Source organism: Eucyclogobius newberryi, unplaced genomic scaffold, assembly GCF_026437365.1.
Source record: "Eucyclogobius newberryi isolate DKJ021-1_F unplaced genomic scaffold, fEucNew1.0.hap1 SCAF_14, whole genome shotgun sequence".
Taxonomy (NCBI): domain Eukaryota; kingdom Metazoa; phylum Chordata; class Actinopteri; order Gobiiformes; family Gobiidae; genus Eucyclogobius; species Eucyclogobius newberryi.
Genome location: NW_027315768.1, coordinates 27,236,434 through 27,263,253, shown reverse-complemented (window position 1 = coordinate 27,263,253; position 26,820 = coordinate 27,236,434). Strand labels below are relative to the sequence as shown.

The following is a 26,820-nucleotide window of genomic DNA, read 5'->3' as shown; positions in this document are numbered from 1 at the left end:
CTGATCTAAATCCTGGTCCTGTTGGACCTCAGCGCAGCGTTTGACACCATCGACCACAACATTCTACTGCAGAGGTTAGAATTTATAGGTACCACTTTGTTAATGTAAACCAGAGCTCCTCACCTTGCACTAAAGTAACTTACGGCGTGCCTCAGGGTTCAGTATTCTGTCCATTTCTGTTTACTCTATATGCTGCCGTTAGGTAACATGATCAGGTCACATGGCATTAACTTCCACTGCAGAAGACGTTGGCAGTATTTATAGTCTGCGCTGGTTTCATGTGGTGTCAACAGTAGACAACTGAGCTAGCTGCTATGAAATCCCTTTAATTTCCGTGCAAAACGCAGTAAAAAAAAAAATGCTGAAAACCAGGTCAGCGCATATGGCGCGGACGCGTCAAGCATAAACCTACCTTTACTGGTTTAGTGAAGGATATAAAAACCTGGATGACACTTAATTATCTATTTCTTAGCCCTGATAAAACTGAGGTAATTGTACTAGGCACTTTATCTGAGCAGATAGTTACACTGGACAATGTCAGTGTAGCCTCAAGTTCTACTGTAAAAAACCTTGGGGTCTTATTTGACCAACAGCTCTCTTTCTTTTTCTATTTCTCCCCCTGATTTACAAAGCCATAAACGACTTTGGTCCCAAGAGTCTCTAAAAGCACAGTAGGAGGTAGAGCAACCAAGCTCCTGTGTTATGGAATCAGCTCCTCCATGTTAAAAGAAAATCTGAACACTCAAGCCTTGAATGCAGGACAAGGATTACTTACATGAATCAATCAAAATACAACTCTGAGTATACTAATGATGAACTTCAAATATAAAATGGATAAGAAAATCATCACGCACTTTCTTTTCACATCTCGCTGACCCCTGCATGTGTACATTGACTATTAGAGAACGTCACATTCTTGCATTTGACATGGGCATTGTTCACATTTATGCCTGAGAACACGTGTACCTAATTATGTGGCCGGTTTTACAGCTTGGAAACGCATATTGAGTCATTGCTTTTTTGGAAGTGGGCACTAAACCGTCCATTCTTTTATTTCGCATTGTCTTTGATGGGTTTTGACAGCCGGCTGACAGTCAGGGGCGACACACGCGAGATGCCCACAATTATCACTAAACAATTGGCTCGCTGTTGCTGTGATTCATTCCTTTCTCATGTGGGATTTCGGGCGGTGTGAGGGTGCTAATTGTCCGAGGTTCAACACAGAGACACTGAGCTAAATGACAAGTTGCTGCCCGGCCCTAGACGCGCGACACGGGGTGGCTTTTTTTTTTGCTTCTTTGTGTGATTCACTGTTTTTCACTCCCACGACAGGCACAGAGGCAGAAAGAGAAGGATCTTTAAGTCTCTATTCACCTGTTACACGATGTGGAGACAGATAGAAATAATGACAGCCACAAATGCTTCAGCTTGACTTTAAAAAGAGGGTTTGGTTGGTAAATAAAATGTTTGGTTTTGGTACAGCAGTATGATGAATAGGTTATACTTTGGTAACATTCGTCCACCTTTAGTTGTTTAGTCGATTAATCGGTTGATGGTGTCTTCTTCAAACGAATTATTGTTGGGTTTATGTGGACCAGAGCAGAAATTAGAAGGCGCGGAGTGAGTTAGTGGGGGTTTTGTGAGTTTTATCTCGCTTTTGACTTACTGCTGTTGAGCTTGTGGTCTTGTACAAGTCTCTCCATGGCCTAGCACCAAAGTACATCTTGGACATGTTAGTGCCATATGAACCATCTCGGACTCTGAGGACCTCAGGGACCGGCCTCCTGCTGGTGCCCAGAGTCAGGACTAAACATGGACCGGCCTCCTGCTGGTGCCAGAGTCAGGACTAAACATGGACCGGCCTCCTGCTGGTGCCAGAGTCAGGACTAAACATGGACCGGCCTCCTGCTGGTGCCCAGAGTCAGGACTAAACATGGACCGGCCTCCTGCTGGTGCCAGAGTCAGGACTAAACATGGACCGGCCTCCTGCTGGTGCCAGAGTCAGGACTAAACATGGACCGGCCTCCTGCTGGTGCCAGAGTCAGGACTAAACATGGACCGGCCTCCTGCTGGTGCCAGAGTCAGGACTAAACATGGACCGGCCTCCTGCTGGTGCTCAGAGTCAGGACTAAACATGGACCGGCCTCCTGCTGGTGCCAGAGTCAGGACTAAACATGGACCGGCCTCCTGCTGGTGCCAGAGTCAGGACTAAACATGGACCGGCCTCCTGCTGGTGCCCAGAGTCAGGACTAAACATGGACCGGCCTCCTGCTGGTGCCAGAGTCAGGACTAAACATGGACCGGCCTCCTGCTGGTGCCAGAGTCAGGACTAAACATGGACCGGCCTCCTGCTGGTGCCAGAGTCAGGACTAAACATGGGCCGGCCTCCTGCTGGTGCCAGAGTCAGGACTAAACATGGACCGGCCTCCTGCTGGTGCCAGAGTCAGGACTAAACATGGACCGGCCTCCTGCTGGTGCCAGAGTCAGGACTAAACATGGACCGGCCTCCTGCTGGTGCCAGAGTCAGGACTAAACATGGACCGGCCTCCTGCTGGTGCCAGAGTCAGGACTAAACATGGACCGGCCTCCTGCTGGTGCCAGAGTCAGGACTAAACATGGACCGGCCTCCTGCTGGTGCCAGAGTCAGGACTAAACATGGACCGGCCTCCTGCTGGTGCCAGAGTCAGGACTAAACATGGACCGGCCTCCTGCTGGTGCCCAGAGTCAGGACTAAACATGGACCGGCCTCCTGCTGGTTCCAGAGTCAGGACTAAACATGGACCGGCCTCCTGCTGGTGCCAGAGTCAGGACTAAACATGGACCGGCCTCCTGCTGGTGCCCAGAGTCAGGACTAAACATGGACCGGCCTCCTGCTGGTGCCAGAGTCAGGACTAAACATGGACCGGCCTCCTGCTGGTGCCAGAGTCAGGACTAAACATGGACCGGCCTCCTGCTGGTGCCAGAGTCAGGACTAAACATGGACCGGCCTCCTGCTGGTGCCAGAGTCAGGACTAAACATGGACCGGCCTCCTGCTGGTGCCAGAGTCAGGACTAAACAGGGACCGGCCTCCTGCTGGTGCCAGAGTCAGGACTAAACATGGACCGGCCTCCTGCTGGTGCCCAGAGTCAGGACTAAACATGGACCGGCCTCCTGCTGGTGCCAGAGTCAGGACTAAACATGGACCGGCCTCCTGCTGGTGCCAGAGTCAGGACTAAACATGGACCGGCCTCCTGCTGGTGCCAGAGTCAGGACTAAACATGGACCGGCCTCCTGCTGGTGCCCAGAGTCAGGACTAAACATGGACCGGCCTCCTGCTGGTGCCAGAGTCAGGACTAAACATGGACCGGCCTCCTGCTGGTGCCAGAGTCAGGACTAAACATGGACCGGCCTCCTGCTGGTGCCAGAGTCAGGACTAAACATGGACCGGCCTCCTGCTGGTGCCAGAGTCAGGACTAAACAGGGACCGGCCTCCTGCTGGTGCCAGAGTCAGGACTAAACATGGACCGGCCTCCTGCTGGTGCCCAGAGTCAGGACTAAACATGATGAATCTGCATTTCAGTTTTATGCAGCTAAAATCTGTAAAAAAAAAAATAGATTACTCGATTACTAAAATAATAGATAGCTGCCGTCCTAATCTATTGTTCTCTAGTGAGAAAGCAGAAATGGAAAAAGAATCAAGCCGTGACTCAGCGCTTTACGTCACTATTAAAAGTCGGTGTAATCCCTCATTCGTCCAGGCGTGTTCCATAGTAGAAAAAGCTTCAGTTGTAGTCATCTGGACTCAGTTTGAAAAAATAGACGTTTCGACTCTCATCCAAGAGTCATTGTCAATAAAAGAATTTAGGTCGAGAACTCCGATATTAATACTGTTCTGTGGTAAGACCCGCCCATTGGGAGGAGCCTTCCTGAAGTAGAAAGAGTTGTTTGTTTCAACAGAAACTCCCCCTTGTATCTACCGAGCTAGCCTATTCAGAATCTTAATGGGCTATTAGAATCCTCTTTGTCTTTGTGAGACCCTGGCTCACCCACCCTGAGTACCTGATTAGCATCTGAATGTCCTTTACCTTTCCAGGGGTTCAGAATCCCATTATAAATAACAGGAAGATGAAACCTAAGCCCTCCATTTCTGTTTAAAGAAGGTCTTTCTTTTTTAACAAAAATAGCTTCCTTGACTCCTCTTTCAAACCATCTTTTCTCCTGCTTAAAACCTTCACCTCACCGTCTTCAAACGAGTGATTAGAGGCTTCAAGATGGAGATGCACGGCGCTCTGAGGTCCTGAACTTGTATTTCTTCTGTGCTGATAGAGCCTCTTGTGTAGAGGCTGTTTCGTCTCACCTATGTAACGTTCTTTACAGCTTTCTTCACTGCATTGGATCGAATAAACTACATTGCTCTGTTTTTGAGTCGGCAACTTGTCCTTAGGGTGAACCAGTTTTTGTCTTAAAGTGTTTCCTGGTTTAAAATAAACAGGGACTTCGTGTTGTCTAAAAATTCTCTGCAGTTTTTCCGAGAGGCCAGACACATAAGGGATAGAAACACCCTTCCTTCTCTGTTCAGTTTCCCTTTTGTCCTGCTTCTTGGTTCTCTTCACTCTGTTGAGGGCCCAAGCGGGGTAACCACAGGCTGAGAGGGCATTTCGGACATGTTTTTCCTCTTTCTTCTTGCCCTCTGAGCTGGTGGGCACACCTTGAGCTCTGTGTTGTAAGGTTCTGATCACCCCCAGCTTGTGCTGTAGTGGGTGGTTGGAACCAAAGAGCAGATACTGGTCCGTGTGTGTAGGTTTCCTATATACTTCTATTTGGAGTTTCCCGTCCTCTCCTCTGATCGTGGAACAATCAAGAAAGGCCAAGCGATTCTCCTTAGCGTCTTCTCTTGTAAACCTAATATGTGGGTCCACCGCATTGATGTGATCAGAGAAGGTTTCCAGCTCTTGTTTCTTGATTGTTACAAAAGTATCATCGACATAGCGAAGCCACAGTTTTGGAGCTATGCCTGAGAATGAGGACAGTGCCTTCTTCTCAAAGTGCTCCATGTACAGGTTGGCCACTATGGGAGAGACGGGCGAGCCCATGGCACAGCCATGAATCTGTCTGTAAAATTGTCCCCGGAATTGAAAGTAAGTGGTGTTCAGACAGATGTCCAACAGTTTACATATGTGTTCAGGTGTCAGTTTGGTCCTTTCCTGTAGGGTGGTGTCTTCCTGCAGTCTGATCCTCACTGCTGCTACTGCATCAGAGGTCGGGATGCAGGTGAAAAGGGACACAACATCATATGAAATCATGAGGTCATCTGGGTCCAGTTGGAGATGTTTCACTTTATCCACAAAGTTGTGCGTGTTTTCCACATGATGTTCCGAGTTCCCCACAAGCGGGAATATAGGAAACCTACACACACGGACCAGTATCTGCTCTTTGGTTCCAACCACCCACTACAGCACAAGCTGGGGGTGATCAGAACCTTACAACACAGAGCTCAAGGTGTGCCCACCAGCTCAGAGGGCAAGAAGAAAGAGGAAAAACATGTCCGAAATGCCCTCTCAGCCTGTGGTTACCCCGCTTGGGCTCTCAACAGAGTGAAGAGAACCAAGAAGCAGGACAAAAGGGAAACTGAACAGAGAAGGAAGGGTGTTTCTATCCCTTATGTGTCTGGCCTGTCGGAAAAACTGCAGAGAATTTTTAGACAACACGAAGTTCCTGTTTATTTTAAACCAGGAAATACTTTAAGACAAAAACTGGTTCACCCTAAGGACAAGTTGCCGACTCAAAAACAGAGCAATGTAGTTTATTCGATCCAATGCAGTGAAGAAAGTTGTAAAGAACGTTACATAGGTGAGACGAAACAGCCTCTACACAAGAGGCTCTATCAGCACAGAAGAAATACAAGTTCAGGACCTCAGAGCGCCGTGCATCTCCATCTTGAAGCCTCTAATCACTCGTTTGAAGACGGTGAGGTGAAGGTTTTAAGCAGGGAGAAAAGATGGTTTGAAAGAGGAGTCAAGGAAGCTATTTTTGTTAAAAAAGAAAGACCTTCTTTAAACAGAAATGGAGGGCTTAGGTTTCATCTTCCTGTTATTTATAATGGGTTACTGAACCCCTGGAAAGGTAAAGGACATTCAGATGCTAATCAGGTACTCAGGGTGGTTGAGCCAGGGTCTCACAAAGACAAAGAGGATTCTAATAGCCCATTAAGATTCTGAATAGGCTAGCTCGGTAGATACAAGGGGGAGTTTCTGTTGAAACAAACAACTCTTTCTACTTCAGGAGGGCTCCTCCCAATGGGCGGGTCTTACCACAGAACAGTATTAATATCGGAGTTCTCGACCTAAATTCTGTTATTGACAATGACTCTTGGATGAGAGTCGAAACGTCTATTTTTTCAAACTGAGTCCAGATGACTACAACTGAAGCTTTTTTCTACTATGTCACTATTAAAACTGCAGACCCATCCGACATCAAACTGTTTTTATTTCATTTTTTTACATAGGGCGGGATAAAAAACATATCTAAAAAAATAAATTGCCTGCTCTCATGTGCTTTCAAAAGAAGATTATTTATGTAACCTCATATTCAGTAGAAAAAGCAAAGTCATTTCTGCAGTGTCCTTGTCTGTGACTCTAATGCCAGGAAGAAAAACATCTTCACAGTTTATCCTTTCATCGCTTCAACATAATGCTGCTCCACGCAAAAATGAAACCTGTGAAGCTCAGAAAGGTCAATCCAAACCATTTCCATGAAACACCTTTGTCCAAATGAGTCAACCATGAGCTTTTGGTGCTCACTCTGTATCAGACCATTGCAAAACTGAAACACCTCAAAACGAAGGACAATGTTGGTACCACATTGAAAAAGGCAGAATAATAATGAGTAAGTAAGTAAGTAAGTACATTTTATTTATATAGCACCTTTCACAGACAGAGGTCACAAAGTGCTTCACAAAACACAGAATAAAACAATAAAAACACAAAAAACTTACAGTGAACAATACATATACAACAATATACAGTAAAATCAGTCCGTAAAACAAGTGCATTTAAAAGGCACTTGTTTTAAATGACACTTTCTTCAATCTTACCATGTGGTCATATATTTCTGAAAAAGATCGAGATGATAAAATAGAAATGAGAGCTGCTTAAGTGACTTTTGAACTGCAGTACGGATTAGTATGTGTTTTTTTGTTGTTGTCTTGTTTTTGTGACAAAGCACCTGAAAGCGAGAAGGTCATCACCTAATTATAACATTTAATTCAGAGTTTCCTGAAGGGCTTTTTATAAACCAGGTCTCGAAATGCACAACGCTGCATTCTTCAGTACAAAATGATCCAAGTTTTGATCCTGTAAGTCATCGCCGTAGTAACACAACAGCTCAGATACAGTGTGTGTTGCAGAATTCAATCCGTACGTAAAAATGCATGAGACACAGTGTGGAAAATGCGCATGTAGCATTGGTAATAAACAAAGCCAAGTTCCGTCGCATGTTCTCACCTTTCTCTGTTGAACTTGAGCGAGTGCAGCACTGCAGGCCTCCTCTGGCGTAGGTTCCACAAGTGTAGTGTGTCGTCCGCACAAGCTGTAACCAGCGCCCCCTGCAGAGCAAAAAGGAAACATATTTATGGCTAATTGGGAGGAAGAACGAAAAGGTCTATTTTGTAGAAGTCTCACTGTCTGAAGCGATAAGTCATGAGACAGTTTGAAGAAACGTTGCACTTTGACACACAGATATTGACATTATGTAAAAAATACAAAATGAATTGATAGATTTATTCAAGCAATGTTTTATTATTTTTTTTGTACAAATATAACCAACGATTATTTTAGTAGTTGACTAAACAGTTATTCCAATTTTAGGCTTGCATTGAACAGTTTAAAGTACATTTTTAACCAACTAAATGTTTAAATACGGTGATTTGCGTCAACTAAAACAAGAATATTTACAATTAAACTGTAAACTGCATGAAAATCTAAAATGGTTTATTCTATGTTGCTATTTTTGCCATTTTTTAAAATCATTTTGATTTAATGATGCTGTGTGTGTGTTTTAGAGCATGTTTAGCTGTATGCATCAGTAAACGATTATGATTATAAAAATACAATTACTTAATGGTTGACGAGTCACAATTATTCCGATTATTCCTTGCGACCCTAAGCTTGAAAAAAGGCAGGGGGAGCAAATATCTACCATCAGGCATGACAAAAGTACCAAATGGTTTGCCTAAAAACATAAGTCTGGGCTGTGAGGATTGCATCACAAAACATTTCTCAATGCTTCAGCGCCGTGGCAGTGCTCCTCAGTGTGGAAGAAGGTAATTACTGTGGCGTTCCCTGTGCGGCTGTTCTACCCGGGCGGCACTGAGCGGAGCCCGGGGGAGAATTAGCTTTAGATTACAAACTTAATCATGGGATTAAAGACGCTACGATGAATAGGAAGATGAAAACATTGCAGCTCGTTGATTTTGGATTTGCTAAATTCTACTTTTCCCCCGTTAAAGGCACATTGCAAAAAGACAAACTTACCACATCCAAATAAAATATTGAAACACGATGTAGAAAGAATTTAAAAAAAAAAAAAAAAAATCCTAATGTCTGGTTAAAAGTCTTGATGAAGACTAATTGTTTTTCAATTGACTTCATTAATTTCAATGAAAAGCCAACAATGCCTCAGGCTCTTTGTGTCTCTCTTAGAAACACACCACACACTTTGCTTTGTGAGGAATGACACCAATTGTAAGGCAAATTAATGATCATTTCAAAACAGGAACGTGAATATTAGCATACGCAATTATCTGGGAAGGAAACTGTCAAGTGGCTACAGGGCTGCAACAACATGAATCGAACTGAAAATATATTTTATTTGTGATAAATACTCGCTATTTATAATAGGTTTTCATGTTTCTAAAATGATTACGTTGTTTGGTGAGATAGTACCTGACCTGTGGTAAATATTTATCATAGTTTTAATTAGTGAAGCTTTGTGGAGACAGCAGAAAATCAGCTGATGTGTTAGTTTATCACATGTGTTAGTTTATCACATGTGTTAGTTTATCACATGTGTTAGTTTATCACATGTGTTAGTTTATCACATGTGTTAGTTTATCACATGTGTTAGTTTATCAGCTATTTTGCTCCTTATTTGTGGAACAAAACCCAGGGATTTTTAAAATTAAATTATTTGATGTGTTTTTATTAATTCAAAGCACTGGTTAGAAACTGCCAGTGCTCTTGCTTTGTATAATTTTATAGATTTGTATGGATAATTTATATTGTATTTATTATTTTATTGAATTTTACTGAGTATGTATCTGTATTTATCGGTTTAACTTGTTTTATGTTGTCAACAGAGCGCTCTTAAAAATGAGAGCTTGCTCTCAAGGACCCTCCTTGTATAAATAAAGGTTTTAATAGTAATAATGAATCTAATGGGAAGCACAATAAAGAATAAAAAATATGGCCTGTCTGGCTTTATATGATGTGTGACAGATGGTGTAATCTGACAGAATATAAAATGCATTCATCTCATCCTGAGGTGTACTGATGTAACTGTCTGACAGAGCCTGATGTGTTGGCACCATTTGCATGTTCGCACGTGTTTTGCATCTGACTGAATTGGAGCGACACCAAAAGAGAATCATTGTACAGGGATATGAGAAGACCCCTGGATTTCATCGAGCGTGAAGCAAAGATGGCAGATTAATTATGAGAACAACCATGAGAAGGCCTTTAATTTTTCCACTTTAAAAAGTTAAGAAAATTAAACACATTTAAAAACAAAATAACTACATACACATAATTAATTTAAACATGAATACAAAATTTATTTCAAAACATCTGCCAATTCAAATGATCTAACATACTAATTCAAATGGAATATTCTGCTTTGTATTTCTGTGCCTTGGACAAAACATTTTCTTGCACATATTGTTTGTAGTTCACTGCCAATTCCAGCCCTTTGGCACATCCACTGCAGATGTAAATGCGCACAGTGAAGCCACAGTGAAATGCAGTGGGGGAGGAGCTGCTGGTAATAAAGAAGTCTTCGCAGACAGGGAGCCGACAGGTAGAAGTGGTGCGAGCCAGGAATGCAATCTCAGTCTGGTGTAATTATCTGAATACGTCTGGCTGAGTGCAGCGCAGTAAGTACAGAAGTATACACCGTGCAGGAGGACCACTCACGCTCAATACAGGATGCATAGGTTTGAAAACAATAAATAAAGATCCTAAAGGTAGTTATTGATTACTTAAACACATATATATAGCTTGAATTTATTCTGTTGTTTTTACTGTTCAGAAATATCTTGCTGTCTCCATGGCGATAGATTACCTGACCAGCCAATCACGCCCACACTTTATTCAAACGCAGAAGGGTCTAGAATCAAATCATAAAGGGTGTCAGTGCCTCTTAAATTGCAGAAGACATCTCCTCTCAAATATTGCTGCAATATTAAAATAAAACTTATGCATAATTGTTTTGTTCTTCGCCTGTTGCTGCAGCAAAAATCATTGCCATTTCTCAGTTTTCTGTAGGTTTTCCCCTGCTTTTTTAACTCGTAAGTCGCCGTGTTGGTTCAGACAAGAACTGACCATGCGTCTCTATGATTGGTTAATCCTGCTGTTTTTAAAGTATTGTCAAAGCGTTGGTCGTGGCAGGCCTGGTAAGGACATATATACACTTGATGCCAAAACTGAGGAATATTCAGGGCTAAGCGAAAGTGTCTCCACATTGCTATAGTTGTAATTATTTGACAGAGTAAGAATATTCCGTGCCCAGTATCCTCAGCTTGCTCTGATATCACGATAAAGAGCTGGGCCCTTTTGTACAGGATGAATTCTATTTTTCAGCTGTTTTACAATGAGCAAAATGTATAGCTGCCATCTATTTATATTTGTGTTAAAAAAAGTACATCTCCTTTAAAACCAACATCTGATCTGATTCTCTTTCTTCAGGTTTCTAGAAGCAAAACCCAAATTCACAATGTCTATGTTCGACCGATTTGTCCCAGAGGTGAAGCACCGGAGCAGCTCTTTCCTCGTCAGTGAGATAATTAAGTCCCTCTGATGGGGTTTTTTCCAGGTCGGGTCAAAGGTTAATGAGCTGAGGCTGGCTTTCAATCTGGCTTTGCACCTATTCAACGCTCCCAGCCCCGGTCATCCATACACTTCCACAAACACGAAGGGAATTCAGATTATCTACATTGGATTAGCTAAATTTGACAAAAACAAATTGCTCACCACTGCCAGCTCTTCCCCTCATTAAACGGACCATTTTAAGTTGTTTAGTACAGTATGTCAGAACTGCTTTGTTATCGATTGCCTTTGTAATTGAAATATTAGGTAATCTAGTCATTTAAATCCATTAAACCTCTCGTTAAACAGCTACACCAATACCATGACTTCCTGTTTCAGTGAACACATATTAAACTTTGGCACTCTAGCTAAACTGATTGGTACATAGTCTCCCACTCTCATTCATTAAAACTACATCAATAATAATGAAAGCTACATTTCTTCCCATTTTATTGTTTGGTTTTTCACAGGCCAATTTCCCCAGCGTTTGGCTACTGGGGTTTTCTCCATAATCACAAGCAGGTTCCTCACGGTTGTAAAATTTGCTCTGTCTAAACGATGGCAATTATATTCTGCAGTTTTGTATTGGCTTCTTAAAACGTGCACCGGATTTGTCACCTTGTTCTCTCCATGTTATTGCTTTTATTTGCCTGGAAGGTTTGAGTATGGCAATAAATGTATCTATTTCCATGGAGACAGTAAATATTTATGTTTTTTTTAGCAATAAAACACCTGTAATTGAATAAATGAGAGAAAAAATCTCTCAATGACAGTTACATAATGCCACTTTACCAAATAACACATACGGAAATGGAAATGTATGGAATTATAGATGCGATATACTACTTTTCTGGTGTTTTTTTCTTGTCTCTATGGAGATGTTATTGTTTTGTAATGCATGTTGCACAGTATGCCATCACAATCTTGCATTTAAACAAATACAGATGTTTTTAATGCTCAAGAATAACTCGAAAGGCTGTATTCATACTGTGAGTGGCCAGCATCACAGCTATGACCTGTAACTTGCCCTGCTGGAATGGTCTCGTCTCCAAGGAGATGTTTAATGGCATACTGTGAAACACACCGGGCAAAACAATAACATCTCCATGGAAACAAGCAGGTGGCGGACGCTCCACCGGACAAGTTTCATGGCGCAATTTGAACACTAATTGTGTGAAATACATTTAATATAATGTACAGTGTGCCAAAATGCTTGCTTTTTTAATTTGACTATAATAGCTAAAAATATAAACTCTCTGTTATATTTGTATTATTTTATTATTTCCTGTAATAATTGTTTACAGTCAACCATTATCAAAGCACAGCGCCTTTGCTCTTGATTGCGCTCTTTCTATAAAACCTCATTTGACATCGTGGCACTCAGCAGCCTCTCTGCCTCTTTAAAACCTATTCAAAATAATGAGTTCAAAAACAGGCAAACAAACATGTTAATTAGCTGATTAATATCCTCCACAGACACGAGGAAGTGCCCTGACTGTGCTAAAAAGTATAAATTATAGAGGGGTGCTGTAATCAGTTCAAATGATGAGACGTATGTACTTTTTCCATTTAGAAGAAACAGTTTTAGTTTTTCGACCCACAATTAGTCTATAAGTCACAAAACCTTTACAGTGATAATATTATGACTTGAATATGACTTGAACATAGTTTTTCTGTCATCTTACCTTCATTTTTGGGGCAATTTCTGTTGGTCCTGAAGGTACCAGAAACTGTGCATTGTACTTTGTCTATTAGATTACATGTAAACATCACTATTAATCATAATTCAGATGGCGTACTCTAAGCAATCATTATTTGAAAGTAACGATTGTCTTACTTGAACAATAAAAGGTCACTCTACCCCCTCTGATTATATAAAGGACATAGGTGACTCTGAGGACAGTTGAACCTATATTTAACAGGTTGAAGGCTGATGTGGGTTAGACGTCTAATGGGACTAAGTCATTACAGCTGAGCGAATGTCAAGAGGCAGCGCTGCATATGCAAGTCAGCCATTAGCGCAGTCCGACAGCCCACACGCTGAATCCCAAAGAGGGCACGGACTACCGCACTGCCATTAGTCACTATATGTAAATCCAAAGGGGTCCAGCCCTTGTCAGGGTCATTTAACACAAAGGAGACAGAGCGGTGTAGCATCAAATGGATCGGAATTTGTGTTACTCATGTTAAGAAATGTGACTTAAGTTGAAGAGACAGGTCTATTTTAGTTAGCTTTGAGCATGTTTGGTCAAATATGCAGTGTATTTCCAATAACTGTTTTATGGGGTTTAGTAAATACAGTAGCGTATTTTTTCATAGTTTTGGCTGGGTTTCAACTTATATGTGATATTATTTGTTATTGTCACACAGGTAATCACATTGCACATGTTGATTATTTTCACACTGACAACCACAAGAGGGCGCTCTCGGCTCTAAACGACACAGAAGAAGAATCTGCACTTCCTCTTCCTCTGGAGTTTGTGGAGTTGTTTAGAAGTGACACAGAGGAAGAAGAATTCAATGGATTTAGTGATTTGGGGTAAAACTGATGCTTTGGTAAACTTGTTAGCATGTTCTTTATGCTATAGTTATCTGAATAACTGTTCATATGTTGCGTTAACATACCAGACACTTACCACAGTTCTGTCTGTGCCTCATGTAGCTGAAGGTGTTAGCGTTAGCATACGTACACCTATTCACCATGTTCTCTCATCTGTTATTATTTCCCCAAAAAATGTGATTTCCACTCCGGTGCGATTTATAATCCGGAAAATGTTGTATATCACATTTACTGATGAACGTAGGCCAAAATAAGACAATGGCTTTTGTCTAAAATCCTAGTGAGACATACCACCGTTTTGGACTGTCCTTATTGCCAATACCACCTTAAGAATGCCCAGTCTTGTCTGATATGGTAAGATAAGCAGATTTTGGCCTGGTTGGTACTTGGATGGGAACCCACTGTGCATACCGGGTGGCTGTAGTGCAGACTGTCCTCGGGCAAGACACTTCACTCACACATGTTGCAGTAAACTGGTGTATGAAAGAGTTGCTCTGTCCCTACCAAATAAAACATTATATTTATATTTAGTTGACTCTTACTGTAACCATTTTACATACATTTTTGTATGGAAGGTACTTTAGTCCAGTAATTAGTCTATCTTTTGTGGGCAGTACCTCTTCAACGTGACATCTGACCTACAGTTATGAGACTCAGGGGATTAAAATACCCCCACTCATAAACATAACAAACGATAACGATCCAACAGAGGTTAGCACTACTTTAAAGCAGTATACCCTTATGTGGAGGGTACAAAACCTTATTTTCTGAATGGAAATGTTGTTGTTTTGCCTTCGAATGTTCCACAAAATTGCAGAAAACTTAACAATCTCCATGGAAACAAGCAAGTGACTCCACCAAACCAAGTGTTTTCGTTGGCAGTAAAAATGCCTGTCATAGAATGAATGAAAGGCAGAACGTTCGCGCCATAATGTTGTACATGCAAACAAAGATAAATTGCTACTGCATTGGAGTGTTTGGATCTCTTACAGAACACCTGCTTGAGCCGTCCACCTCATTTGCCTCATCAGCGCGAGGCCGACAAGAGCAGAGTAGGTGGGCTAAGGGGCACACAAGCTGGTGGGCACGAGGAGACGAGGAGACGAGTGCTACATGATTAAAGCACAGTGAAGATGGAGGGGCGGGTGGTGGTTTTTTTCTAACAAGGTGATTAAACTTTCAGGGGGAAAAGTTGAGACAAAATATTCACTGATCTGGCGTGATTTAATGTCCACAGACAGGTAGAGTCAACAAAGATATTCTGTCTTTTCATCATGGCACCTGTTTGTGTCTCAACGAGCGACAAGAAGTTAGTGCAGCCTTGAGTTTATACGGCTAACGAAGGAGGAATACATGATATTTCATCACTTTATTCAACACAACAACACAACTTTGAATCTACTTTTCCACAGATTAGCATTGGCCAATCACACATCGCACTAAGTCATTTAAAGTAGCGAGAACACGATAGCATTGCATATGTCTGTTTCTGACAATGAAGTTAAAACATTTATACTTCTACTTTGCCGTAATCAAACATAAACTCGCCACAAAAACTCAACTAATCTAAATGAGAGTAGTTTGGGTGAACTGAAATGACAGATAATCGCTCACTCAAATGATCAAGCTTCCTAAATTGGATTCATAGGTAGTTTAAAGGTGTACTGTGTAACTTTTTCTATGAGCAGGTGACAGACAAAATCAGAAAAGTTACATAGTGCATTTTTAGCTTTATTTGTTCTGCCGACCGAATGTCCAAATCAAATTAGAAAACACTTAACATCTACAGATTGAATAATGGCGGGTTCCCCATAGAGACATGTATTCATAATAAAAATAATTACAAATGCACAAAAAATATAGCCAAAGTAGTGGCAATTACAGATGAAGTCACTTACTTCATTGATGAGGAACTGCAGTTGAAGCACGGCCGCTCCGCTCTCGTGTTGGCAATAACAATCCACTCCAGGACGTCCCAGTCTGGTGTTACAGAGTCAAGGAAGTATAGGAACAATGTATGGGCACATCAAAAGCATAGCATTAATTACTCAGCATTTGTCCAACTGCATGCTGGTTTGTTATCTAAAAATATGCCAAACAATTCATATTACAGTGTTGTTTTGATCTAACAATGCACGTCGGTTTAGTGTGAAAAGATGAATTGGAGGCAGGAGAAAGCGCTCGCATTTTGTTGGAAGCAGGTGGAAAACAGCAGGAGGGGGACATAACACAACATCAACACAGAGCCAACTGGAAGTGGGACAGGAATGATTATTTATACAATATAAACCACACATTTCTCTCTCTCTCTAAATATGCCATTTCCCAGTACTTTCCCACAAATACTACTGTATTGATTTCATTGCTTTTATTAAAATGATAGGATTAAAAATGCATCTGTGGATTCTTTTTACAGTGTACTTGCAAATGTTTGTAATTTTACAACCAAAAAGTTTACAAGACAACAAGATTTCTACAACTGCTTGTCACTTCTAACTTTGTGCTTACTTCATCCAAAATTTGAAAAAAAGCGATGTAGCAAGCTATAAATATTTAGGACCAGGAGAGTAAACCGAAGGGGGCACAGTGTCCCGGGGTACAGTGACTTAGGTATGTATGTATTTATTTATTTAGGTTTATTTGATAGGGACAAGTACGTCCATGAGCCCAACTCACACACTACAACATTTTTGCCTGGGCTAGTTCTTAATGTCACAATACACATCATGACTTATAAAAAAAGGTCAAAGACACATCTGACCTCTGATTAAAGTCTTGGAGTTCTCTTTTTGTCGCTCCCTGCAGTTCCACAGGTAAAGAGGTCCATTGTTTGGTGTAAAGAGGTCCATTGTTTGGTGTAAAGAGGTCCATTGTTTGGTGCCCTGTACAGTGAAAGCTGACTGTCCAAAAATAGACTCTACATGTTCCACTCTGAGCTCCTCTGGTGACTGATCCAACTGCCCTGAGAGGAATGAATTGGATCCTCTTCTTATTCATTTATGATAGGGGGGCTATGTGAGGCATCTTGCTCTGGGCCCCCAAATGTCTGTTTACAGGTCTAGTCAAGACACTTATACACATTTGTCAGTAGAGGACAGAGATAATTGTTGTTGCATCATTAAGACCAAACAAATAAATGAGTATATAAAGCAAGTACTATATGCTGTTATATAACATACTTTCTGGCACTCATTTCATGTCATGCTGCACATATTTTGACAGCAGTCCAAATCCTGCTACATTGTTTTGTCTGCGTTTGTCGGTCCAAAACAGTTGGTGGTTTATCTGTATTTTATGCCAGGGCTTCACACTCTCCTCTTCTCACTTTGCATCATTGTCTGCTCACCTCACCACGGCTCAGGGCGAGGTGAACATGGGCATTTCAACCTGACAATGCAGAAACAATCACAGGCAAAGGAAAGAGTTTGTTCAGCTCCTGCGGAAACATATATTCTAGGGAGCATGATACAATCGCTGGAGCTGGACCTGGTGTTTCACATACAAAAAACAAACAAAAAACAAATAAACCTTGTTATACTAGGAAAATCAGCAAAAGATTACCAGTTCTACCACTGCAAGCTCAATAATGTAATGCTCTGTGGATGCTATAAAGTCGATTTCTGTTGTTTTGTTTTGCATTTCCCTTGGGTAAAATATCTTGTGGTTTATGCAGCATTTATGGGCAATATATTTATCTGTACATTGAGCTGTTCTCCACACAGTACAACTAGCACTGCGAGCAAATAACACTTATTTTAGTAGTCGACTAGTCCACAATTAAGCCTACAGTATTATTTTCTGATTAGACGGATAGTCACACAATTATTTCTATTGTACTTGAATTTCTAAAAAGATAAAACATATGTTAACTAAATGCTTCTAGACAGACATTTTTAAAAATAATGTTTTTACTGTTATTGATTGCAATCATAACTTATTTATCTGACAATTTGATTTAATATTGTTGCTATCTTTGCATGAAACATCTTTTGGAATGTGTTTTAGAATCTGTTCGTCCAGATCACGACTATTGATTTTTAAATGATAGGAAACAATTTTATTTCAATATTCCATTCGCAATTACAGCAATTAATCCCCCTTGCTCAGCATAAGTTAGCAAATGCATCAGATTTTATTATCATTTTAAATGCTTTCTGACAGACAATTTATTCAATTACAAATTAATTCTAAAACTATGTGCAAATGGCTTTTGTTTGTGGTCTGTAAAAATCAAGTAGATTGGATGATTTAGGACTAACTAATTAACTAGCACAATATTCTAAATTTGTGAAACCACATTGCTTATTATATAGGTTTTTGACAGCATTGTTGTATTATTTCTTTCTTGCTTTCATTCTTTCATTTAATTAAGAATGTATGCCGACCTATTTTACGGTAATTGTTTGAATTTTTCCTGACTAAAACATTAACAGATTCAACTTGTTTTCCAATTGAACTTTGCGCACAAACAGCCTTTATCGAACTGCATGTTGACTATTGCAGAGAAACTCAATCACAAAATGCCACACACCGTCTGTATGCAGAGCGAGCACATCTCATTTCAATGTGACAAATGTAGTGAGGACTCGACAGGGCAGAAACGTGCTCTTATCCTCACCGTGGCGACCGGAGGCGTCCTGCCACATGAACTATTGAACCACGCCGCAGATCTCAGGTGCACCGGGCCGCAACAGACTTATACATGAGTTGGACCAAACGCTTTGTCTGGTGGAAAGAATACTGTACGTGAGAAACAACAAAGGAGGAGTGACGGGGTTTGCTGTGGCTCCTTGAAATGTATACATTCCCAGTGTCATCAATTTATCAGAGTTGGGTGGGAAAAAAACTCTACAGCAACCCTCAAAAACGGAGATGTTGATGCTAAGGCCTTTTTACGGATCCGCCGCACTTAGATTATTGATTTATACAATATAAATAAAATAGACTATTATCATTTTTTTTTTTTATAAAGGACCGCCGACAACGCAAAATGGCATTAAATTAAATGTAAAAAGTGGTATTAAGTCAAAAGATAAGAGCGCGTGAAGCAATTTCTCTGACTCCGAGCGTGCACCCGTTTCTCTACTGCTGCGCATTTTTATATATCGCAAATACACATTTTAAACCCGTTTACCACATTTTCTTCAGCGCGTTTTGCCGTGACTGGGTGGGTGGGGGAGGGTGCACAGTTCTGTCTGTCTAAAACACGCTAAATCCACTGTTACATTCACCTGTTCTCCCCCCCCTCTCCTCCCGTGGTGCATTTGGGGAAACCCGGAAAAAAACATCTTTTGAAATTGAAATTATATTTATATTCCGTCCTCCTGTGCAATATATTTCATTTAAAAATCCGTAAACCAAGTAATAAAATAACTGCGGCCTGAATAGTAAATAAACATTGTCACTTTTTTTACTTGTATTTATTTTAGGTTGATTCAAAGCAAATTATTTCAATTCTAAGTAGAGCTATTACATTCTCATACATTCATCATCATCAACATTAATTTGGATCAACATAAAAGAGAGATGTAATTTAATACGTGTGTGATTGTGTAATCTATGTAATCTGTCTGGTAATTTGAGATTTATTTTTCACTTGCGGCTGAAGATGGGCCTGAAAATAACATCGGTATGACAAGTCAATGTTGATGCAAAGTCAGTGTTGGTTTAGAATAGACATTTATAGCAGCCACTATATGGACAAACCTAACTAATTGGAGAATGCATGAGATTTTGTGTCTTTTCATCAATAAATATTATTTCAACATTAAAATCTTCATCATGACCATCCTTAAATGTACAGATTGCACACGTGGGTTTGAGTTGTCAAATATATATTCTACGTATCAACATGTAGAAACATACAACATGCATTTATCCAAGTTGCCTCCTCAAAGTCACCATGTGCACCAGAAAGTAGTCAGTCATTGTATACTATTTATTATAACTAAATCAAATCCACAAACTTATTTTGATTCAATCTGTATGTTTGAAACCAAAACATATCTGTATGTATTTATGCAAAACACTGAGGCAAAGGACAAGGACTAAAGATTGAAACAGTCACTTTCAGAAAACAAATCATGAAAGGCTTTTTTTGTTCAAAGGTTGAGCGATAAACCCTGATTGAATTACTGGACTGTAAGACCTTGAGATTCGCTCCAGTGACTGCCCTTCTCTCAAATAGTCTTTAGGTTATTATGTTTTGTGTGATATTTCTTTGTCTGATACATACTGAGCGCATTACTTTATCATTTCAATTTGTCCAGGGCACTGTGTTCCCAGACAATGGAAACTGGCATAATAAGAAGCATAACCTTCACTTCAGGCTCAGTAACCTCCAATTACAAAACCTCCAACTAAAGTCAATGCAATTACATTTATTTAACCTTGGAAAAAGTATGTAGTAGTTATACAAATGTCTATTTGTCTATAGAGAGCCACAGTTCATGGCAGCAAGTAGTGGATTTTCTTATGAAAAGTATAAAAGAGGTCAGTGAAAACAGGGATTGTCAAAGCAATGTGGTCATGACGGACTGACGTCATGGAGAATAAAGAACACTCAACGTGCATGAATCACTCTAAATACAACTTTGAAAGGTTGAATATAAATGAGTGACAGAAACATGGCAGCTATTCTGTGTCTATGACCTAAAGGAAGGAAGGAAGGACAATAACAGGGATCCAAACTCCCACTTTTGAGTATTGACTATTGTGTTTAGTGTGAATCCCCTTCTTCTGGGGTTCATTACCATAACTCAAATTAATCAAACACAATCTGTTTATTTTTCATGTACTTATAAAAGTCAGTTCTATTCATAGTCACTTTATGTTGATTGTGTGTATGTGAAATGCTGGTGTCCTAGCCTAGAGGCAGCAGCACAACAATAACACACAGTGTGCAGTTTTGATCCTGGTTAAATAAAAGTAAAATTAGATATATAATTAAAGGTTAGACATGTTTATCGACTCATACATACTCGAGTCATACATCTCTACAATACAAACAGTCTCAAACTTGCAACAACATGGACAAATGTTAAGTACATATTTAATTGAAAGTTTGCTTGTTCATTTGAATATTAGGACATACCCCCCATTATTTTAAATAACAGATTATTCTTTTCTTTCTTTCTTTCTTTGTTCAAGAATAAGAACAAAGGTGTAATTTTACTGAATCCAGTGTTTAATGGAAATGAAAAGTAGGAAGACATTCATAAATTGTTAAACACATATTTATTTTAAAGCGCTGTGGATCTTATCATGTGCCACAGTTCAGGACAACAATGTATTCATTATTAGCCTGTGAAAAATAACAAATGTCCAGTAACAGCAGCATGCATCATTACACTGTTTGTTGTTTACCTTCTGCAGCCCCCCAGGTCACTGTCATGCTGTTAATAATTTGTAACCGGTAATTAATTTCCAACATGATCCAGGCTGACAAACAGTCACTGTTATGTTATATTTCTCACAGCACGAACAGCACGAGGTATAAACAGAACTGTCTAGTGCTGAGTTAAAGAGGCCTAATTTATACCATTGATTTTCAACATAATGAACCTTTTCTTGTGTTCCCACATGAGGCCAAAGAGACAATATTAAAGGATGAATACTCTAACCAGAATAAATTAAGCACTTGACAGATTTATGTTACAGTTATGATTGGATTATCTCACATGTGTAAAAGTGCAATGTGGGACAGCATTAACTAATACTTCATATTATGCACATTTTCTTATGAGGGGCAGTACAAAAATGTAGGACAAAATGCTTCAGCCATCGACCTACAAAGTAGTACTATTGTATCTAATAATGCAGTTTTATTGAACATAATAAATCATCTTTTGTTAATTTATTGACACTACTTTTGCTGTTATCTTGCATTTTAGTTGAATGTTATAGAATCATTGGATATTCTCTTACCTGACTTTGCCATTCAATCTATTGCTACATAAATGAGTATGTATGCAAGCAACACAGAGCAAAAAATACATTTCTAGATGAGTAATAAGTTATTTCGGAACGTTAATCTTAATTTCCAATGTGTTAATCAGTTAGAACGTATTTAAGATAAGATAAGATAAGATATTCCTTTATTGTCCCACATGGGGAAATTTCATTGGTGCAACGCAGGTAGATACAGAGGCAGATACAGAAGAACAGATCACTTATAGGAAGTCTGAAAAACACTTTCAGTAGAAGATCTCCTATAAATAAATAAAAACTCCCATAGACAAATAAATACATAAATACCATTGCATGTGATCACGACAGTAATTGCACATGAATATGTGTCACGACAGCACATAGATTGCACATGAATTCCAACAGCAATTGCACATACGACAGAATTGCACATCAGTATTAGGTTAGGTCAGTATTGCGACGGGATAACGTGACGCTCTCCGGGTAAGACGACTGTTCTCTGCAGTTTCATGAGTTCCTCCTTTGTGTAAACGCGGTACGGCGCCGGCCGGGGGGCGGGGCCGGAGCCGGGGGGCGGGGCCGGAGCCGGGGGGCGGGGCCGGAGCCGGAGGGCGGGGCCGGAGCCGGAGGGCGGGGCCGGGGGCGGGGCGGGGCCGGGGGACTCGGAGCCAAAACACATCGCAACGACACGACGAAAACACTCAATCCAGCCGAATAAAGTCAAAACAAGTTAATTTAAAGCGATTCCAGTGCGTGTCCCGATCGTTCGTGAAGTTCCTCTTTCATATAAACGTGTATATAAACGTGTACCGACGACACGCCGTACTTTAGCGCGGCCGGAGGGCGCGGGGGGGGGGCTGGTGGGCTCGCTCGGAGCTAGCTCACGTCACAACAACACAACGAACGCAACGAAAAACGCTCAAATCCAGCCGAAAAAAGTCAAAAACAGTTGAATTAAAAAACTATTCCAGCGCGTGTCCCTATCGTACAGTAAAATAGAAAAAATATACTAACTATATTTACAAAATATAGGAGATAAAGCACAATAAGTGTGAGAAAGAAGAGAGAGCGTTTACACCGGGCTGCCAGCTGTACCAGCGCCTTAAGACATGCTTGATAGACATGGATTCATTTACTTGTTTCAAAATATTTCTGAGTACATTACTTTTTACTTCAAGACAATTTACCAATGGGTTAAGAAAATGTCCCGTACCCCATTGGCAACTTACTATTTTAAATGTAGGCTTAGATATCTAAACCAGTCAGAAAGGCCTTGAACCCAGTGAAATGCGTCAAATAAACAATTCAATCTGATCTGTTCGACTCAAATCCAGATTAAATGAGATTAGATTTTAAGTGAGGCCAGATATTTGTTCGGCTGTGCTCAATGCAGGCGGCGTAAAGCTTGGAGTTATTTAATGTATCCTAAATGTTTTCGTGTGTAACAAAGGCTAGATTAGTCTCACATTGAAAGAGTCAGAGATGCTTTTAAATTATAGCAGCATGTATCTGATAATTAAAGCCTGTTCTTCTGTGATCGCCAAAGCTGTTTTTACGAGTGCACTTTCAAACCTCTTACAGGTCATTCCCACACAAAGGATTTTTATTTTTTTACCCCACATGATTATTCACTGTGGAGAAATGAAAATACCAGACATGATGAGGGGTAATTATGTCCAACAGTTTCTTTTTTACTCAATTCTGAATTCAATCCCCATCGAGCGTGATTGTATTCAATGTTAAAATATGTGTTACTAACAGTATAAACGCTGCAACAAGTTTGGGGCACTTGATGGTTCCAAATGTTTTAATGGAGCTTTACTGGAGCGGCTACTATTTATCACATGTTGTAGCTTTACTGACCCCTTGTGGTTGTGTCTGATTCATCCATATCTTGCAATAAAACAAAATCCTTGAAAAATGCACATTGCACGCTCACAGTAATTATTCCATCCTTGACTCATTTAGAATTTCTAATGTGGAGAGCCAACAAACAATCTGTCCACACTTTTTATCCAGCAAAGTAACCTCGTTTGAGCCTCTGAAACGTGGCACACCACATTTAAACCTCTTAAACCAGCAGTTCTCACAATGAAGCCAATTGAAAGCGCTGACGACATAGCGTAGTCTATGTCGATGGTGACGTGTGGCAGCTCTGTCGCAGATTGGCAGATTCCATTGCCTTTTGAGGCGGCACGCACTGGGAGAAAGCAGATCAGAACCGCAGCCGCTGAAGCCGAGACAAATGCATTAGAATGCGCAGAGAGTCTGTGAGAGGTGCCACTCGAGGCAGAGGAACAGGTGAAGACGCTCCAGTCAAGGGCTGAGTTGAAAGACAAGGCACGGCTCAAAACTTGAATCATCCCCGCGTTAATCATGCATCACTTTCTGCACCTCTTTCTCCTCTCTCCCTCCATCCCTCCCTTTAAAACTCTCTCTCCATCACTCCCTTTATAACTCTCTTTCTCCATCACTCCCTTTATAACTCTCTTTCTCCATCACTCCCTTTATAACTCTCTTTCTCCATCACTCCCTTTATAACTCTCTTTCTCCATCACTCCCTTTATAACTCTCTTTCTCCATCACTCCCTTTGTAACTCTCTTTCTCCATCACTCCCTTTATAACTCTCTTTCTCCATCACTCCCTTTATAACTCTCTTTCTCCATCACTCCCTTTATAACTCTCTTTCTCCATCACTCCCTTTATAACTCTCTTTCTCCATCACTCCCTTTGTAACTCTCTTTCTCCATCACTCCCTTTATAACTCTCTTTCTCCATCACTCCCTTTGTAACTCTCTTTCTCCATCACTCCCTTTGTAACTCTCTTTCTCCATCACTCCCTTTATAACTCTCTTTCTCCATCACTCCCTTTATAACTCTCTTTCTCCATCACTCCCTTTATAACTCTCTTTCTCCATCACTCCCTTTATAACTCTCTTTCTCCATCACTCCCTTTGTAACTCTCTTTCTCCATCACTCCCTTTATAACTCTCTTTCTCCATCACTCCCTTTATAACTCTCTTTCTCCATCACTCCCTTTATAACTCTCTTTCTCCATCACTCCCTTTGTAACTCTCTTTCTCCATCACTCCCTTTGTAACTCTCTTTCTCCATCACTCCCTTTGTAACTCTCTTTCTCCATCACTCCCTTTATAACTCTCTTTCTCCATCTCTCCCTTTGTAACTCTCTTTCTCCATCACTCCCTTTATAACTCTCTTTCTCCATCACTCCCTTTGTAACTCTCTTTCTCCATCACTCCCTTTGTAACTCTCTTTCTCCATCACTCCCTTTATAACTCTCTTTCTCCATCACTCCCTTTATAACTCTCTTTCTCCATCACTCCCTTTATAACTCTCTTTCTCCATCACTCCCTTTATAACTCTCTTTCTCCATCACTCCCTTTATAACTCTCTTTCTCCATCACTCCCTTTGTAACTCTCTTTCTCCATCACTCCCTTTATAACTCTCTTTCTCCATCACTCCCTTTGTAACTCTCTTTCTCCATCACTCCCTTTATAACTCTCTTTCTCCATCACTCCCTTTGTAACTCTCTTTCTCCATCACTCCCTTTATAACTCTCTTTCTCCATCACTCCCTTTATAACTCTCTTTCTCCATCATTCCCTTTATAACTCTCTTTCTCCATCACTCCCTTTATAACTCTCTTTCTCCATCACTCCCTTTATAACTCTCTTTCTCCATCACTCCCTTTATAACTCTCTTTCTCCATCACTCCCTTTAAAACTCTCTTTCTCCATCACTCCCTTTGTAACTCTCTTTCTCCATCACTCCCTTTATAACTCTCTTTCTCCATCACTCCCTTTATAACTCTCTTTCTCCATCACTCCCTTTATAACTCTCTTTCTCCATCACTCCCTTTATAACTCTCTTTCTCCATCACTCCCTTTATAACTCTCTTTCTCCATCACTCCCTTTATAACTCTCTTTCTCCATCACTCCCTTTATAACTCTCTTTCTCCATCACTCCCTTTATAACTCTCTTTCTCCATCACTCCCTTTGTAACTCTCTTTCTCCATCACTCCCTTTATAACTCTCTTTCTCCATCACTCCCTTTATAACTCTCTTTCTCCATCACTCCCTTTGTAACTCTCTTTCTCCATCACTCCCTTTATAACTCTCTTTCTCCATCACTCCCTTTATAACTCTCTTTCTCCATTACTCCCTTTATAACTCTCTTTCTCCATCACTCCCTTTATAACTCTCTTTCTCCATCACTCCCTTTAAAACTCTCTCTCTTTTTCAAACAATTTCTCTCCTCCGTCTTGTCCTCTCTCTGTTTCTCCCTCTGATGTCTTGCTTTTGTCCGTGACACATTCAAATTCACATCACACGCCAGAAAAAGTCATATCCACTGGCAGGCAAAAAAAAGCAGAAAGGATGAGACATTAATGAGGAGGAAGAGCTCAAATTTACTGACCATATTTGCAAAAAACAAATGAAAGAAACTGAACATTTGTCACAGAGTTATTTTGATTTTACTTCTGATACCATCTGCTACAACGTAATATCTGAGAGGATTTGCTCGAAAAGGGGATGGAACAATATTTGCGCAGCTCTACAATAGATTTGGCTTTTGAAAACACTTGACAGACAAAGAATACATTTGACATTTTTTACCAAATGGCGCTCATCTGGCTTTGCAAATCAATCTCTTCATTTGTTTTCTGTTGAAGGCCTCAGTTTTTCAAGTCGGTCGCACAGTAAGAAGGTTGAATTTTGTCCAAGTTGACAGAGTGAATAAGTTTTCGTCAGTCATTCCAGGAGCTTCTTTCTGACACAGCTCTTATTTCACGCTTAATGCTAGTCCAGACTGTAAACAGCTGTTAGTTTCAGAGTTAGCTCCTCTGCACAGAAGCCAGTGTCTTACCAGAGCTGCATAAGAATGGAAAAAAAGTCTAATTGATTAACAAGCAAGCTATGATTTTACATATTTTTACACATAATGTAGTAAACTATCACCATTATGCCTATGGTTTTAGGTCTTGTATCAAGCCCGTGATTTTGAGTCAAAACTGTCAAACAGACGAATCAGACAAAGGCATAACTCTATAAGAACAAAGACGTTATATTGTACGGACTATACAGAGAACTTGGACTAAAAGCTATTACGTTATTTTCTTCTCACACTGGTGTTGGAATTCATATACGACAGCTCTTTTCTGAATCACATGCGCGGCTAAATGTATGCTGAGTCGAGGAAATCACAATGTGTTTATCTCGGCGGGAAACGAAACATAAAGTAGAATGTGC

At 40.5% G+C, this 26,820-nt stretch overlaps 1 protein-coding gene across 6 annotated transcripts in view; it reads right to left on the bottom strand.

Annotated features, from left to right (window-relative positions):
- stxbp5l (syntaxin binding protein 5L) overlaps positions 1-26,820 on the bottom strand; it is a 209,402-nt gene that overhangs the window by 91,637 nt on the left and 90,945 nt on the right. For all 6 annotated transcript variants that reach the window (XM_072445162.1, XM_072445164.1, XM_072445166.1 and 3 more), the window contains exons 3-4: positions 15,517-15,598; positions 7,483-7,583 (exon numbers count right to left, since the gene is read on the bottom strand). In XM_072445162.1, coding sequence (XP_072301263.1) covers positions 7,483-7,583; positions 15,517-15,598 — 183 coding nt within the window. The remainder of the gene's footprint in view (positions 1-7,482; positions 7,584-15,516; positions 15,599-26,820) is intronic.